Genomic DNA, 19,248 nt, shown 5'->3' on the forward strand with positions numbered 1-19,248 from the left:
TAAGATTTTTATTATGTAAACATGTTCATTATAATGAAACATGTTTTCCTTGTTATACATCTATGCATTTGTTTCCAAGACATTTTCTGTTTAAAAAAAAAAAAGGGCTTCCCTAGTGGCGCAGTGGTTGAGAGTCCGCCTGCTGATGCAGGGGACACGGGTTCGTGCCCCGGTCTGGGAAGATCCCACATACTGCGGGGTGGCTGGGCCCGTAAGCCATGGCCGCTGAGCCTGTGCTCCGCAATGGGAGAGGCCACAACAGTGAGAGGCCCGCGTACCGCAAAAGAAACCCCAAAAAAGCATAGTCAACAGCATTGACCATACCAGTGCCATGGAAAACTAGATAGAGTTACTGAACACTTGTACTAAGTCCTGGGGTTAAGGGGGTTCAAAGTTGGATAAGACCTGGCTCCTCCTGCACATGAGGACTCTTTGTCTAATGGGGAAGTTAGACTTGCGTGAAACCATTATTGGAAAGGGTAAGAGGTGTGCACAGGTGTTTGTAGGAGCGTGGAGGATAGAGCGCTCAGAGTTGGAGAAGACTTCTCAAAGAGGTAACATGTGACTTGGGTCTTGAAAAATGAATAGGAGTTATCGAGAGGAAGGAGAGAAAGAGGTGTTCCAGGCGATGACATTCTGTGAGCAAAGGCATGGGAACATTTATTGAGGGTTTGTAGTGAGAATCTGTGTGCTTATTGGAGCATTAGGATGTTTGGACTTTTTCTTGTTAGCAAGAGAGAACCAATGAGCAGGCTTGTCTTTTTTTTTTTTTTTTTGTGACACGTGGGCCTCTCACTGTTGTGGCCTCTCCCGTCGCGGAGCACAGGCTCGGACGCGCAGGCCCAGTGGCCATGGCTTACGGGCCCAGCCGCTCCGTGGCATGTGGTATCCTCCCGGACCGGGGCACGAACCCATGTCCCCTGCATCGGCAGGCAGACTCTCAACCACTGCGCCACCAGGGAAGCCCCAGGCTTGTCTTCTGAGGAAGATGATGCTGGTTGACAGTGTGGGAAATGGGGTAGTGCAAGGAGACAGAGGATGCTGCAGTGGTTCAGGAGAGTGATGTCTTCAGGGAGTTCCAGTTACGATGGAGGGAAGGGATGTTTATTGTGGAAAAAAAAATCTGCCTCAGAATCCATTTGATTTGGTGATACATTAACTGCATATATTTACAAAGATAGTAATAAGGATTTCTTGGAATATGGGACGGGAAAGAGGAGAAATACAGTTTTTCAGTAGTTCAAATGTTACTTGAGTTTCTTACTGATTTTTAGGTTCCTAGGATTGAACTAATTTTGAATTACAAATTTGAATATACAGTCAAAAGAATTTCTTTACGGTAAATTTTGCTGAACTATATTAGGCTGGTGGTACTAATAACATGTCAACAATTAAATATAGAGGTAAGAAATTGTTTACGTGAGCCATTTTGTCACGTGTTATAACCAAAGACTAAATTATCACCTACTTTACTGTGTTGAGTTGTTTCAGTATATTCTATTCTGGTTTTCCTTTCAAAGTAATTTAGTAATTTCACTGTTGTCTTGAAGATAGGAATGTCCCTTTGTGTGTATACATGTTATATACCTGTCATTTCTAAAGACCAAATACAGGCTAAATAGGAAAATAAATCTTAAAACAGATACCTTGTGTTTTTGTTTAAACTTCTAAAATTGTTTTACTAAAAGATGAAGCTTTGATCAAATAAGAGAGCCTGATCTTCTGAAATCAAAACACAGGAAATTTTCTACTCTCCCTTTTCAAATAATCACCCTGAAGCTCTTTATTTTGTAAATGATATCCTTCTAAAGACCTCTTGACAAGAAAATTATTTATCTCAGTGAGGGAGAACAGTCTTTTCCTGACTTAGGCAGTAAGTCTACGATGTCACCAGAAGGAAAAGTTAGCCTTATAAAAATTATAGCCATTTGTTTGCGCTGTCTTTTGTGAAAAGACATTCTTAAGATGTCTTTATACCTGCCTTACTTTGAGCAGCAAGTTTAAGGATCTTAAATTCAAGCACTTTTGAAAGATTCTCTCCAGATATGGTTATCAGAAACATGTTTACTATTTAATAGTCAGTGCCCAGTTAAGGTGCGATAAAGTATCTATTAAAGATAATGTTAAGAGGGGGGAAAACTCATAACATCACAGAGACTGAGAGAAATAGTCTGGTTTCCTACAAGAGGCATTTCAACTATGAGGAATATTATTAAGGATTGAGTCTTGCTGTGGTTCTGTCATGTTTGTTTCATTTGTCTGAACTTGTTCCCGTGAAAGTTGGTTTTAAAATCTATTTCTTACAGTCAACTCCATTTCATGACCCCGGACCCTGATATGGTCTCAGCCGCAGACTTTGACGACCTCAGCCTCTCACTAGGCTGTCGCCCTTAGTTTTGTTTGTTGTTGTTTCTGGCTTTGGTTGTGGGCAGTAATGGACATTAGCATTTGTACTGAAGTGCATTGGAGGGCACCTCCTCCGTTGTATCCCATTCCTGACTCCTTGGGTGGTGTCTGTTTACATTTATTAGCACTGCCTTGATATATGAAGTTGCAGAGCTGTTTTAAACCTGAAGCTGGTCTCTACCAGATGGGGTAAAAAATTTCGGGGTTTTTTGGAATAATTTTGTAGATTGACAGATGTAGTTTTATTGAACATGGGAAAATCCTGGAATCTTTGTTTAAAATGAAGAAATTTAAAGGAATCTCAATTGTTTCTGTAATAACACATCAGAGGAGTAGTGGTTTTTGATCAGAAACGTTTGTATATATAGCTAGTTAATGTTGACGTGTATGGGTATATTTCAGTCTTCTCTTTTTTTAGGAGGTTGGGTTTCATTCATTTGTAAAACTGCAGCCAAACTGTGTTTCGTAAATTGAGGTGTCAAAATCGGATGTTAATCTTGACATCCTCGCACATTTTTGCTTTCAGACAGGCCTTTTTTTTTTTTTTTTTTTTGGCGGTACGTGGGCCTCTCCCGTTGTGGAGCACAGGCTCCAGACACACAGGCTCAGCGGCCATGGCTCACGGGCCTAGCCGCTCCGGGGCACGAACCCGTGTCCCCTGCATCGGCAGGCGGACGCTCAACCACTGCGCCACCAGGGAAGCCCTCAGACGGGCCTTTGAATGAAGCTAACAAGCAAACATTATGTGGTTGTTAATTGTTTTACAGATGAGAACTGGGATGATGACCAACTGCTTGGTTTTGAACCATGCAATGAAAACCTTGTCTCTGGCTGCAATATAATCAATGGGAAATGTGAGTGTGACACCATTCGAACCTGTAACAATCCCTTTGAGTTTCCAAGGAAGGATATGTGCCTTTCAGCTTTAAAGAGGATTGAAGGTAAGTACCCATTTTCAGTCATAAGTGTTAGCATTGTGTAACTCTGAGCAGTGATGATATTTGAGCTGGAAAAGGCAAAGACAAGCTTAGAGCGATTGGTAGCTTTGATGATCTCAAACAAGATGCAGAATGTTGACTAGGTACGGACGTGATGGCATATGTGTGTCTGTGTGTCCACGCACGTGTGTGTTTCCTGAAAGCGGTGGGATGGTCATGCTGCGGTAGTATGGCCAGGATCGTTTGTGCCAGCCTGCCTAGGTCACCTCTGCATAGTGGATGATTTCACATGTGGCATGCTTGAGGTCAGCATCTGTTGTTACCACGTCCATTCCGCGTGATTTACCATAGGATGGTGCTCCATGAGGAGAGCGCTAATTAGAAATGCAGCTCATCTGGCAAGAACGTGCATCTCTTTAGAAGAGGTGGGAGATTTGTGCAGTGGCGATCGGAGGCTGAGATTGGCTCAAAATCATATAGGTGTGGATGGGTCATTGGGTGCTTCCCCTCTGGAATGAAGTCAGAAATCACATTAAAATAACAAAATAACATGGCCCATAACTTTTATACATTCATGCATAAAACCTAGAAAAGAAATTTAGGAATTGAAAACATGAAGTAATCAAGTAATTAGGGGTGGCATGCCCAGAGCTGAGTGCCGTGCCTTGCCACCAGAATTAACAGGGGATGTGGCATGGGCTTGAGTCTCAGCCCTGCCCCTGATCAGCATTGAACTCTTGCTGAGCCCCAGGTTCTGCTCAGGGAAAAAAGAAGACTGAACGAGACTTTCTTAAATATACCTTTTGTCTCTACAATGATGCTGCTCAAAGATGGAGAAGTTGGTAATATAGTTTGGAATACCCAGGATTTTCCAAGTCCAAAATCAAACTTATAAGGGCAGTAGAGCAAGTGCTGAAGTTTTTGAATTGTATTAAATTTCTCAGACATATTAAATGGTAGTAAAGAATGGGAAATGTGCAGTAGCCTCTAAAATAGCATTTCTCTTTGTGTTTACCAATGCTGCTGAATCTTTAAAAGAGAGTACAATAGAAAACAACAGAAATAAAATTTTGGGAACACAGAGAGTCCTAGATAACATTTATTCTAGTCCTTGAATTTGAAAATTGAAAAACTCAGCTCTACACAGTGGATGACTGACAAGCCAAGTTCTAACCGTGTAAAGTCTTTTTTGAATCACATTATGCCATAGACAGCACAGTTACCAAACTCGTTTTTATTGTCTTGCGGCTCTTTGCTCCCCCGTCTTCACCCCCATTGTCCACTGAAAAAATAGTAAATTTTGCCAACTTCAGTGTATAAACTTTCAGGGGTAGAGTTGAAGCAGTCAAATGTCTATTAAATTAATTATTCATACAGATTTTATCACGTCATATAAAATAATACAGCAATTTAGAGTATTACTTTTTGCTGTTCTTATATTTCACAGAACTGTTTTAGTCATATTTCAGATGCCTCACCGTCACTGTCATTGTCTTTGCTGGAGCTGATTTCCGTGTCATTTGACACTGTTTTCTGAGCACACCCTCTTTATTGCCATCTAAGTTGTTGGAGATGCAGCAGATTTTGAATCCAAGTTATCACAAGAAGTTTTGTTCCAAAACACGGTGTCTTTTCACATAAAACTAGGACGGTTACATTTTTAATTAGTGAGGTGTGTATTTTTGATCTTTACAGTGTGGAGATTGACTATTGATTTTTCAGGTGTTTCTGAAAAGGCTGTTTACAAGATCCAGCACTTCCAATTTTGACATCATTCCCTCAGGAATAATTACTGTGGCTGATTAAATTTCTCTATGCCCCTCCTCCCCTTGTTTTTTTTTAACAGATTCTGTCTGATGGCCTCTTCATAATCCAAAAGTAGGATTGGTTGAGGTCATTTGAGGTTTATGTATCTTCCACAAATCGTACTTGTTTTTTTTTTAAATAAAGCACTCTGTGATATTTGGGGCCTTGTAAGAAATCAATATTGGGGGATTTCCCTTGCCTGAGAGATAATTTTGAAGAAAAAGGTCTACTTCTATTCAAGTATATATTGCAAATGAAAGAGTTAGTGATGGTGTACCACTGTATATGATTAAATCATTAATAAATGCAATGAAGACTTGGAATGCTATAGGCATTTAGGGCCAAAAAATTGTGACCTGGCATTATATGATAAGGTATTGTAGAGGAGGAGGAGTCTGAACAATTTGGAATTTGGATGGTGATGGATTCCAGGAAGAAGAATGATACGGACAGAAGAATAAAATGTACAAGTGAGAGTTGCTTGACTTACATGAAAGACACTTGGGAAATGAATCTAAAAGAGCAAGTTTATTTTTTTTGGCCATGGCGATGAAAGCGCCAAATCCTAACCACAAGACCACCAGGGAACTCCTGTAAAAGAGCAAGTTTTTATGTTGATAGGTAATAGGAACTAAAAATGGGGAGGCAGGACCGGACCAGATGATGAAATGTCTTCCACGTGGCTCAGGAAGGTTAGGCCTGGTGATAGGAGCTGTCAGGAATCACTGTAGGTTTATGAGCCGACAGCAGCAGAGCGTGGAGAAATCAGTGTTAGGCAGATTGGGGTTTTGGGGCGTGGAAGGAATTTGCAGGTGGAGCTTCTGTTGGAGAGCTGTTTCTGTTATTTAGATGTGGTGTCACAAGAGACTGGTCTAGGGGATGGCCGGGGAAAAGGAAGAGATGGAAACACGCCATTTTGATGGAAGAACGTCCAGTATCTGCTAACAGACAAGGGAGGGATGAAAATACAAAGATGATTCTGGGGTTCCTAACGTGAAAGAGTAGAAGAATGATAGTACGAGAAACAGAAATGGGAAAACCTCTCAAAAGGTGGAACTGAAAAATGAGGTGGTTGTTTTAGAGGGATTTAGGGTCAAGAGACACTTTAAAAATACGGAAGATATTACAGCATGTTTGAATGATGACAAGAATGATCTAGTAAAAAGAGAGAAACTGATAATGTAAGAAAGATGATGACTGCAGGAGCAAAGTCTTTGAGGAGGGAGAGGAGCAAAATTGTTCCTGTTTCTCAGAGATGCATAAAACAAGGTCATCAGCTGACATTGAGGTGGAAGAAGGGGTGTGAAAAATTGGGGAGGGAGAGGAAATGGAAAATAGAAATCTCAGAGGGAGGACGAGTGAATTAAGTAGGGAAATGTATTAGGGTGGCCTGCTAGTGCTGATGGCTTACTTGAGGTTATAAATTTGAAGGGAGACCAGCCAGCACAGTTGTGCGCTTTTCCCCAGCTCTGGTGCATGCAGTGGAGGTGGAGGGTTAGGATTAACCAGGGTTAGGATTTTTCCTGATGAGTCTGATATAAAGAGAAGGGTACTGAGATTGAGAGTTACGCAAGAGAGCGCTTATGGTGACTGGCCATGCCATTGCTGCTGGGAAGGATACAGCAGCAGTCAGTAGCGAAGGAACAGAGGCAGAAGTTCTGTAGATAAATGCAACACCTGCGTGTAGTTGGTACATCATGTGATTGCATGTGCTTTAGGCAAACAACGTGTTATTTTTTTAAGGAGAAGAGGAAGAATGATCTGAAATTAGTGATGAGAACAAAGAGGACCCCTACCCCACCCCCAGGATTTATGGCATGTGGGCGGTGAAGCTGTCCCCACTTGAGAGGACTTCAGGGGATAGAGAGCAGTCAGGGAGGAGTACCCAGGTTTCCATTAGAACACAGAGGTGAAGGGAACCATCTGGAGGGGAGAATGACAGCAAAGGGGATTTTGGTGATGACGGTCCACGAGTTCTAGAAGGCACAGTAGAAGGATTCAGATGGCAGGGTTGTGCAGAGCGTGGGTGATTTTGCAGAGCCAAGGAAGATGGAGTCCAGAGATGATGGATGACCTGGTAAGTTTAGACTTAGTTCTTGAGGTTTGTTATGAGAAGGTGAATAGTTAGTTCTAGTTAAAGCCTTCCTTTGAGGACTGTTCTCTGGGGCATTCTGTAATGTGAAGGTATGTATGCAGTTGGGGATGGGGCAGAAGGACTAGTGTTCTTGCCAGAGCATAATGAGATAATGTGGGTCCCCATTACTATGTTTTGTGAGCGAATTCTGAACATGAATTTTAAGCATAATTACAACAACATTTTTAGAATGTGTGGAAGTCATTGCAAGGCATTTCAATACCATATTTATAGATTTATGGAGAATAATGGCAATTTCAGGGTATTTAAAAAAGTTCTTGTGTATTATATTTGTTTAAAAGGGAGGGTATTGGTCCTGGATTTTAATGAACACATCATCATAAAGTCAGTTTGTCACAGATTTAGAGGAAATAGGATACTGGATAAACAGGCAGCCAGGCCTTTGTACGGAATAATTTGTCAGAATTATCTTTGTTTCTCTGAGGAAGAAGAGAAAGACTGATAAAGGGAATGAACTGCAAGTCATCCCACCTTGATCTTAACAAAGCTTTTAGTTTTATGCCATACTACCTATTTATCATCGGTTTGGTACCTGCTGTACCGAGCTCCACAAAAGTTAAATTGATACACCATCAGAAGAGGGGACCACATTAACAAAAACAGTACCAGCCTCTGTGGCTGCCACAAGGGTTTTCTTGAGGGGCCTCTCTGGGCTTAGTAATGGTAGTTAAAGTTGATACGAAAGACTGCCATGATACAGGGAATAAGTTGGACTTTTAAGTTTGCATCTGACTACAGGTTGGGGTAAGTAGCTTTTGTTTTCTAAAAAAATTACTATAATTCAGAGTGGTTGTAATAAAGTCGAGAAGTAATCAGAAGTATGAAATCATGCCAGATTCAGGGAAGGATGTAAAGCACCCTAGAAAACACTCGTCTGTCGATCCATCCATCAGATATTCATTGAGTGCCAAACATGTACTGGTCACAGTTCCAGTTGCTGAGGATACAGCTTTTGTGGAGCTCAGATTCAGAAGGGGAGGGGTGACAATAAACACAAAAGTGAGCAGGAAAGTATCATGGAGTATGATAAGAGCTATGAAGAGTAATCGTCAGGATGATATGATAGAGAATTACTGCGTTGACTGGGGAAGTTGTTTTAGATAAGGATGTCAGGGAAGTTTTTCATGAAGGAAGAGCATTTGACCTGAAATCTGACTGTAAGAAGGAGTTGAACTTGTGCTGATCTGAGGGGAGAGAAGTCCACGCAGAGGACACTGCAAGCGCTAAAGGTCTAAGCTGAGAGAGAGCTTGGTGTGTTGAAAGAATGTCGAAAAAGAGCAAGAAGGTCAGTGTGGCTGGAATGTCATGGGGGTGGGGGGTGAGTAAGGGCCAGGTCACACAACACCTTGTGTTAGATAACGATGAGGTGTGTGGATTTTGTGATGAGTACATAGGAAAGCTGTTAAAGGATTGTGAACAAGGGTGTAATGTAATTTGGTATGTGTTCTAAAAAATGAACATGGTAGAGAAGAGACTTGGGAGGAGGCTAGAAAGATGCAAGAATGGGAACTCGTCCACAGGTAGTGTTCAAGTAAGAGATAAGGGGGACTCAGACCTGAGAGCTGGAGATGGAGAGATGGGTGGGTTTGAGATGATTTGGAACTAGACTTGTTGATGACTTGTTGACTTGATGACTTGTTGTAGACTTGTAGACGTGGGGGTGAGAGAAAGAGGAATCCAGGAGAACTCTTAGATTTAGGGTTTAAGCAAATTGTAGTGCTCTTTACTAGGAGCAAGAGCAGATTTAAGGAGGACTGAAGAGCTTTGTTTTGGGTAAATTAAATTTGACACCGAAGTAGAGCTGTTTGTCATTTAAGTAATTTTTGATGTAATTAACTCATTAAGTAGCATTCATATACATAGCTTCATGATAAGTATACTGAGGGCTACAAAGACAGACATACATCCTTGAGGAAAAGTCAGCCCTTTCCACAAGGAGGTCTGACCTTGTTGGGAGATTCTAGAGAAAAATAAAATCAACCCAAATTCACACTGATATGTCACCAGGCAGAGTCTAGCCAAAGGGATATCTGTGTGGGATCCATAAAGTATGTTCTTAAATATACTTGTTTGACATCACACATCACATGGATTACTGGAATAGTTTGGGTGCTGTGGAACTTATTCCTGTTGGGAGCTACGCAATGAACATTTTGCAAAAGGAAGAAGACACTTGGGACTTAAAGTCCTCCTTTGTTTTAGCTGAAAGCACTTAGAGGTAATGTTTAAAGTTTTCTAATTTCAGGCTGTATTTAATTATTTTTTCTCTATAAGATATTTTAGAGAAAAGATAGTCAAAAATTGTCATGAGGTATTTTATATCGTTGTCTTACGTTGAGTGGACAAATAAGAACTCCTATACATTCATAAGAGAGGGGTAAAGCAAGGAAGGCTTTGTGGAGGAATTGGGAACCAAGTCCAACTCTGAGAAATGCATTGAGTGGTTCAACAGAAGGGAAAGGAGAATTGAAGAGCAGCATTGGGGATAAACAAGAGAGGATGGACAGAGGGAGCCAGATGGAAGGGATAAAGGTGGCAAGTCAGTGGGCTTTAGTGGCTGATTGAATTTGGAGGATGGGGAAGAGGAAGACTCCCAGATTTGGGGGGTGAGGGGTGATTGTCAAGATAGATGCTTGGCAGGGGCGTGATAGTCAGGCTATGTATAGTGGTGTCATATACTAGGATGTGGAATACAAGGAAAGCAGCCTTACGGGAGGCAGGATGAGCTGGATAGTGAGTCTGTTTTGTTACGTTTGAAGTATCTGTGGAGAATCATGGGAATAATGGGAGTTATGGGTCTGGAACTCAGAGATCTGGGCTGGAGATAAGGATTCATGAGTTATCCTCCCAGGGAGAGTACGGTGCTGTCAATGACCTTGGAGTTTATAAGTGATGGGGGGAGTATGAGCACTTTTAGGAAGATTAACGTGACAGTAATGTGCTTAATGGAGGAAAAAGAACGACTATAAGTGTTAACACACCAAAATCAAGATGAAATGACCTGTGCAGCAACGGTGGTGCCGGAAGCGTCGAGTGCTCTGTTAGTATAGTGGAAGGAAGCCTCAGAACTGTTAATGTCAGCGGACTGAAAGTTAGCCTGAAACACAGCTGTTGGCACCCAACGTAGTGGGATGCATAAAACAGAATATATCATTTTAATTAACTGATCGGTTATTTCATTGATTTGTGCCCCCTTATTCAAGAAAGACTTTACAAGTGTTTGAGTCTAGGAGAGCTGGTCAGACCCACCTGAGATTAGAGCCATCCAGAGTAGGAGTGCTAAGATGATTAAATAATGGGATAGGAAGGTGAAGAGATAGCGTTATAGTCGTAGACTCTTTGAGTCCAGAAGGATCCTCTACTCTGCATTCTCTACAAGTGCCTTCTGAGGCTGGTCCTTTCATTTTAGAGCTGCTTTAATTCTTCATTCATTCATTTGTTCACTCAAAAAGTATGTATCAAGCACATGCTATGGGTAACTGAACCTCAGATGCCACCGGTTTGACTTTGTTTTGCCTTTAACTGAAAGACCGTTTTCTAAATTGCCTGAAAGGTCAGGTGCTTAAATTGACTCGCATTTTAGATCCACTGTGGAAATTGGCTTTTGATTTTTTTTCAAGATATTTTATAAATGTCTTAAATGATATTTATAAGCATTTGTCCTTGATATTTATAAGCATTTGTCCATACATGATATGTATGCTGAAGCAGAAATTAAGGATTAGGAAGAATATGTTTATATGGGCTTTCGTATCTGTATTTTTTCTGCTGCTTAAAGCAAAGGGAAGTTTGATTTTAACATTGTAAGGTGGTATCCTCTGAAGCTAAACTAATTATGACACAGAGACAAATGGCTTCTGTTTAGTACACTTTTCTTTCAGTTTTAAAAAATCCAAATAGCAGTTGCTTCAGAGCCTTAAGTTTTATTAATTATTCTGTGCCCTAAATTTACTATTTCAGTCCTCCCTAAGGAAATGTTAACTATTACGTGAGCTTCTGACTCTATTTTTAGTTTTCTACATTGCACTTATTTTTTTCACACAGGTAAAGTGTAAGTGCTAAATGTTATTCTTGGTTGTTACCTTTTTCTTGATCTGTAGCCTACAGTACAACCTGTGCTGTGTGGCCTCATCAGATATTCTAGATCTTGATGCCATCTGTAATGTTTGTCAGTAGACACACATTTAATTAGTATGTAGAAAGAATTATGATTCTCTCTGCTTTTATTCACAGAACTTTTTTACTTAAAAGTTTTTTGTTGGGCTTCCCTGGTGGCGCAGTGGTTGAGAGTCCACCTGCCGATGCAGGGGACGCGGGTTCGTGCCCCAGTCCAGGAAGATCCCACATGCCGCGAAGCGGCTGGGCCCGTGAGCCATGGCCACTGAACCTGCGCGTCCAGAGCCTGTGCTCCCCAACGGGAGAGGCCACAACAGTGAGAGCCCCGCGTACCGCAAAAAAAAAAAAAAAAAAAAAAGTGTTTTGTTTTTTTGTGGGGGTGGGATGCTCACAAAAAAGTACCCCAAGAAAATATGATCAAAGAGAGCTGGGCATATTACTCAATATCCAGTCCATCTTTGAGGTGGTGCAGCAGAATTCCCTCTTGACCCTCTCGCCACTGGGGCAGTGCTGGATGGAGACACTTTCATCTGTAGCAAGAAATCTGCTGCCATCCCATAATACAAGTACAGAGATGACAGATACACCCAACTGTGTCGCAACCCGAATTCCCACATGGGGCTTGAGGTCCACGGTGAGCCCTGGGTATCACGCACAGGAAATCGCATAGGTTTCTTAAAGTTGAGAGAGCTTGACCGTCATACAGAGATTTTGATTTACCGGGACTGGACCAGGATGGGCGAGTCTGCATTTCCAACCAACCATCAGGAGAAGCTGTTACAGCTGGTTTTTCACCACACTTTGGGTAGCAAAGTCGTAGAGGGTTTATGTGAATCTGCCTCCCTGGATTTGCTGTACTGCTGTGAGAGAACATCTTGTCTTTAAGTAATCATTGGACTTACTTTCTAATACTTTTTTGTTTTTAAAGACAGAGCCTATGTATAAATTGCTTTACTTCAAATATTAATACATAGTAATGGTTTCATTATACGACTTTAAAAACTTTTTTCCAAGTAAATATTAAAAAGAAATTAAAACCCCACTGAGACATTTCATACTGCCTGTGTAAGATCAAATGGTGAGGAACAAACCAATTCCCAAACTTTGGATGCTGGGGAAATTGTTTTGTTTTTAGTAGAGATGATTCTCTATATAACTTTACCTTTTTGACCTTTGCTAAACTTTAGAAATATGTCTAAGACCTTATATCTATGAATTTTTTTAGTTATATTTATCTGCATGGTATTAAATATCACTATCCCCAAATCTTTCATAATATAGTATTGACTATAGTAAAAATGATCCAGTGTAATCATTAATTCAGAGGCTTAGACATACTGAGAGTTAAATTAAATGTTCTCTCAAAATATTAACTGCTGTGTACTGTAAGATTATGATATAGCAGCATTAAATTTATAAGGTCCTTACAAATTATCAGTACTTATAATTATTCCATTAGAGGGCAGATAGAAATGGAGATAGGTGTTGTACATTTTACAGGGTTTATGAAGTTTAGGGAACTTTGGGAAGCACTGGCCCTTCAAAACTGCTGTAACATAATCCTCGATAATAAAATATATGTACTGAACTACCAAAAAAAAAAAAAGAGAACCTCTCAAACTCTGATTCTTACTTATTTTGAAGCCAGGCATTCTGTGTTGCAGGGACTGTGCCTTCTCTGCTTCCAGACATTCATATGCACCGATTCACAATTCTTAAGTTAGTCATTTACTTCATTAAAATTACTCATCACAGATTCTATTTTTCTTAGGCTAGGTACATCTGAAATCAGTGTTATGCTTGTGAATATATTGCTTTAGATTATCTAAATTGTTTTAAAGATATATTTTTGAGGAATTAAGTTAACACTGTTTACCAAGTTTAGAAACACTAACCCTTCCCTTGACCAAATAAAAAAACACATTTAACCTTACCTTCACCTCCTTACCTGGTCAAGGTCCCCCTGATTTTGATTTTTGCTTTAGCTGCCCAAGTGCCATTAAGGATACTTGTTTAATTAAGGCAGTAAGGCTTTTATGCAACTTTAAATCTGTATTGCTGTTACCCTTTATAAAAAGGGACAAGTTGCTAATGTGATTATCTTTCCTTTTTTGGTTCATATATGTAAAATGATTTTGAAATCTAAATACACGTGTTTCACTTTAAATTCCAGCAGCATCCTGGGGAAAGTGTAGACAAAGTTATTTATTTTCATAAGTGTTTTATTTAGGTTGACAACCAAGTCAGTATTTTAGAGTTTTATGTTTTGGGTACAAATTGTTATTTTGATGTCTTGATAACTGGTACAGAGGGGAAAAAAAAACCCAAAACAGTTACCAAGAGGCGGAAACCAGTTTCGAGTATCTGGGAAATCAAAACAGGAAACTCGGGGAACTTGGATAAGCCCAGTTGGAGAGGAGCAGTTGGCTGAATAATTATATAATTATACCTGCATTTTAACTGTTGGAAGTCATACAGTAACCTTCTGGTGGTTGTGATTTCTTGTGCCTAGCAGAAAAAAAAGTCATGATTAAATATGTTATATCCTTGTGCTAAGAGAGGAGAGACACAGAGAGAGAGAGAGAGAGAGAGAGAGAGAGAGAGAGAGAGAGAGTGTGTGTGTGTGTGTGTGTGTGTGTGTGTGTGTGTGTGTGTGTGTGTGTGTGTGTATGTATGTGTGTGTGTTTAGAGGGGCATTTCATTCAGTCATTTTGGGGTTACAATAAATGGTGTAAAATTTTTTTCAATCTGACCCTTAGAAGATGCTTGCTGTACAGTTACAGGTAAATAGCCAGTACTACTTTGTTCTGTTTATTGATGTCCTTCCCCATTGTTTGCTTTAGCTCTTTATCTGTACTTTCAGCCCATCTCTTCTGTCCCAAGTTGTGTGTAGCTCAACCATCTGTCTGTCCTCTTCCTATACCTTCTCCCAGGTTAGTAACAGGAGTACCAGAAATTGTAGGTGAACAATTTTTTTTTGCTACAAGTGTATGCTTGTTTCAAGATTAAATACCATATGCTTAGTAATACTGTTTTAAAAAACACACTCACTGTTAAAAGGCCAAAAAACAACCTGACACCTTTAGCCAGAGAAATGGTATTCTTTGGGGACCATGCTGAAAACTGTATTTCCACCTAACAGGGATGCTTAAGAAACATTCATCTAAAGCTGGCCTTTAGCAGGTTAACGTTTTAACTTCTGGGTAGCGCTGAGTAGTCCCTTGCGGATTTGTGGTTTCTGACTTGGCTGTAGGTGACCTCTCAGTTATTCCCAGGGCTTGGCGTTTGCTCTATCACACAGAGCTGCTGAGTTGCTGCTTTGCCCAGCTGTGTCTGTCTAAACGCTGGCCCCCACAAAGGCTTTTCCTGACATGAGCAAAGGGTCTGGAATCCCAGCCCAGGAGGCCTTCCGAGCTGCTGCAAAGGGAGCCGAGTGGGATCCACTTCCCAGAGCAGGGCCTCTCTGAGAGGAGTTACAGCTGCCCCTTCTGTGTCCTCAGGCCTCAAGCCAGCTGTCTCCATCAGATCGGCAGAGGGTGTGGACCATCAGGAGTTGTCATTCCCAAACTCAAGCCATTAAAACTTCATTAATTAGTGTAATCAGTATTCCCAAACCATAATCTGGGGTTTTGGACAACTCAGGCAAGCTTGGTGGATTGTATTTGTTCTGCTTATGCAAAAAAAAAAAAAGTCTGTTCAGAGGGAAGTTCAAGAAAGAGTTTGGGAGCATGATCACTTTAGCAGGAATTTGCATTGCATCAAAAAGTGATCATTTCAGATGTTCTTATAATTTTATCAATATAGGTAAGGATTCTTTGGTAGGTAGTGTGTTTTTTCCATTTCCCAGTCTTGCCAGTATTTACCTAGTACCTTGATTAAGAGATCCTCCAGGGAAAAGCAACAACAACAACAAAAACTTTTTTGAATAAAGAGGGTTTTAATTTTAAAAAAAAACATGAAAATCTTTATGAATGGAAGGAGACAGCCACGAATGCATATAATGACCCATAAAGATATACCTCTAGGCAAAGCTACAGTTTCCTCCACTTCTTCCTGTAGGCTAACAGAGCTAATTTAGGAGAAAGTGGTGAAGACTGCCCAATTTGTCTTTTCTCCCCTAAGGCCACCCCATTCTGTTCTTTCAGGTTTTTCCCACCTCAAAAGCCCAGCATCCTTTCTGTCTTTACCACCAGCACCAGTAATCTAGGAAAATGTTTAAATACTTACCTCTTATTGATTGATTACACTCTAGAATGTTGTTTCATCCAGCATTCGCATTATAATCCTTTCTAATTGTGAAATTCCTATTGAAGGAATTCAGCCCAGAAGGAGGAGAACTCTTTAGGATGGGGCAAGAATCCCTAAAGTTAATGCTGTCCCTTCCTGACTGTGTCCTGCACACCTGGGGAGCATGGACCTGGGTCCAGCCCAGCTGTACCAGGGCATTCAAGGCGACATGGAAAGGATGTTGCCTCTAGTGGGAGAGATGAGATGGGCACACAGGCAGTTGTAATAAGGGCAGAGTGGCCATTCCCAGTCTGAATAGTGTTGTACATGGTTGGCATTCTAGAAGATACTGATAAAAAATAAAGCTTAATCAGTTTACAAGCTATTTTGTGATTTATAGAACTACTATATTTACTTCCAGAGCTGGTGCTATATCTTCTTTGTGAAATGTATACTTTCTCAGGAAAGGTATTTAAGAGCACTAAAATTCAATATTGGGGTTTTTTTTAAAATTGGAAATGCTCTAATAAAAGGAAAATTTGACTCATTCCTTAGTTCATATTGACCACTAAGATATTGTTCTGAGCATTTGAATAATTTATTTTGAAACTTATGAGACCATTCTTCTAATGGTGCATAGTCTCTAAGATAAGGATAGTGGATTCACATTGGTTGTTGAAACATCTAAAGCTGGGGATACACCTTTTATAGGGTGCCTTCCTGCTTTTGATTTTTGGTCTCTGTTTCTAAGTGTTCTTTGCATCAGGAGGAAGTAACAGTATAAGTAGTGCCTGTAAAGTTGGAAGAGGGAAGGAATTAACATGTAATGAATTAATATTTGTGTGAGTTTTTCAGAGACTGGAATGTTCCTTTAAATTGTGGATGTGTTTTTCATTTCTGGCTGATAACTCCCTGGTTTTCCTAACACTTCATTATTCTTTTCTCTGTTGCTGGGATTTTTTTTTTTTTTAATTTCCCGAAAAGCAAGTAAAGTGCTTTCTCCTTATCAGTAGCCTTTCTTTTCCTGTTGCAATAACAAAAGAACAATACAGGAATTTAATAATGTTAAAAAATTGATACCCCTTTTTCTGAATATATCCACATATTTGTCTGTAGATAAAATCCAGGTTTTATAGACATAGAGAAAAGCTGCGTGTTGGTAAAATGAACTCATATTTTATCGTGTCCTTCTTATGTTTTTTTCCTTTTACCCAGTTTGGAAAATGAAATAAGGGATTTTTTCCCTCATCAAAATCTGTTCCCATGGTCTGTTGTTAAGAGTCAAAGTCCTCTGAAAGTTAGAAAGATAGGTAAGACCAGTTGTTGTCCCCTTAATAGAAGGACGTTTCAAAGGTGTCTGGAAAACATTCTGATCTTGTTTATGTATTTAAGTATATAAAAGATTGTTATTTACTCTCTTTGCTGTTTTGGCAAAAATAAAGTCCAATCTGCTTCACAGAGCTTTTATAAATATCAGGGGTGTGTTTTTGCAACAGTGGACATGAAAGGAAGCTTGTTTCAGTGTTTTGATGCAGTTTGAGTTTATGGCAGAGGTGCATTTAAAGTGGCTTCCTCAAGTATCCTTGAAACCACATTGAGCAAAGGCACTGGTGACCTGTCCCATGGTGGTCCTGCTATGGCCTCAGAGGACGTGGCTGGCTTAGTTCTAAAGGATGAAACAAAATCTAACAATCTCAGTTGTTTCTGACCCAGATCTGGGCAATTAGTGAGGTTTTTAAACTTTCTAAATACCTTACCTATAATATATAAAGTGATATTTATCTCTTTGGCAGTAAAAGGAAAATATAATACGATCCTATTTATATGTTCCCGGTGCCTTTTGGTGTTTGGGTTGCTAATCACAGTGGAACCTTCTGAATGTTTTCTAATTGAGAGCCAACTTATTTTTGTTCCATCAGGAAATTTTCAGACAAATTAGGCTGTGGTGTCACACCTCAGTGTGACATGGAACTCCCCGAAATTTTATGTGTTCTTTCATGCCTCCTGGCCAGACTTTGTGTCTACCTAAATTCAGGCTGTATTATAGTGTTTTCCTCGAGGGTCTTCTAGATATATCAGTAACTAAGCTAACATCTTTAATCCAGAGAGTATATCCCACATGGATCTATAATAGTGTGTTTATGTGCATAGGAAACGTGTTTTTTCTATAAAAAAAATTATACATGTCACATGTGCATTTGTGTATTTTCTGTGCCAGAAAGTGCAATCTATATACATATGTCCCATGTGCATGTATGAATCTACAGCTAGATGTATGTAAGCACATGTACACACATGGTGGCGTAATAGTTAATACATGGAAATAAATGCAACCGTAGGATTATTTTTTATCTTACCTGATATGTATATGTCTACATTTACTTATATGTTAGTAAATATGACAGTGCTGATAATGGTGTTACCTTCTCTCATTAAGAGTTTTCTGAAAATTTTGCTCATCTTTGATGGTAGAAATTAGTCATAGAATCTAAGCCCCAGCTCTACATTCCAACAGTTTTTCTTAAGAATTGGTGTAATATTATGCACTTTGTGAATAGCTTATAGAGGACAAGGCAAGAGTCTTCCAATAAATATTATTCAGACTCCTTCCACTTTCATTTCCCTTATCACCATAACAACCACACCCAACTTTGCTATTAAACCGTGTTGTCTATCTGCTTCCCACACGCTAGTTGAAGCTGACCCTTTGAACAGCAAAGGAAATATGAGAGATAACGTTGAAAATTGTCTTCCTTTTGTTGACATTTCTAGAGCAACAAGTCAGAAAGCTTGTCTCCCTCTGGGTAGACAAGAGGCTACGGGTCATGATTAGATGGTATGTCCATTAGTAACCGTGATGACTCCCAACAGAATTATTTAAAACATTCCAGTGAATAACTCAGAATTCTGGTAAACAAAAGGGGAGTGGTTGTTAACTGACAAACATTCAATTTTCTATATATGGGAAGGCGACTACTAGGGAAGAAGGTAAGGATCAACAGAAAATAGAAGTCTCCACGTTTCTGAGGTTAGGTGATTCTGGGTCACCCCACGTGAAATAGTGTTTCTCAGGAGCCTCCATATATGGCCGTTCAGAGCTCTGCAGTGGGAGCTCTTTGCCGTGTTTTACTGCTCTCTTGATTGATGTGAGACCTCTATACCATCTTTGCCACATCTTATAGTTGTATCACTGCTCAGTTCAGAGAGATTTTAATTAAAGCACATACTGAGTTGATGCTTCATGGTTTTGAGTTACTCGTCTATTCCTCAATCATATTAACCTTTCCATCAAGATTTTTTGCCAGCTCTTAAAAGAATTCCTTTCTTTCAGATATGTTTTGAAGACTTTGACTGATATGAGTGATATCACCAAATGCGGTGGCCCTTTGATAAACGTTTTCTGGACATAATGAAACATGGTTGATTTTGTTGTATTTCCCATGGGCTGAGGTACTGTTTTCTATTACTAGAAAACACATTTGAAGTCTTTATCAAATCTGATGTTAAGTACCTCCTTAAAAGAGAAATAAAGTGATTCTATCCTGCATTTATTTACTGTTATCTGTAGCATTAGAAATAAATGAATGTCTCCAGAAAAAA

General features: G+C 39.9%; 1 protein-coding gene across 3 annotated transcripts in view; it reads left to right on the top strand.

The window, feature by feature from the left end:
* The window catches only part of CRIM1 (cysteine rich transmembrane BMP regulator 1), a 208,316-nt gene that overhangs the window by 45,646 nt on the left and 143,422 nt on the right, over nt 1-19,248 (top strand). For all 3 annotated transcript variants that reach the window (XM_082851850.1, XM_082851851.1, XM_082851852.1), the window contains exon 2: nt 3,174-3,347. In XM_082851850.1, coding sequence (XP_082707976.1) covers nt 3,174-3,347 — 174 coding nt within the window. The remainder of the gene's footprint in view (nt 1-3,173; nt 3,348-19,248) is intronic.

This window comes from Leucopleurus acutus, assembly GCF_964270905.1.
Source record: "Leucopleurus acutus genome assembly, chromosome: 12".
In the NCBI taxonomy this organism is placed as follows: Eukaryota; Metazoa; Chordata; class Mammalia; order Artiodactyla; family Delphinidae; genus Leucopleurus; species Leucopleurus acutus.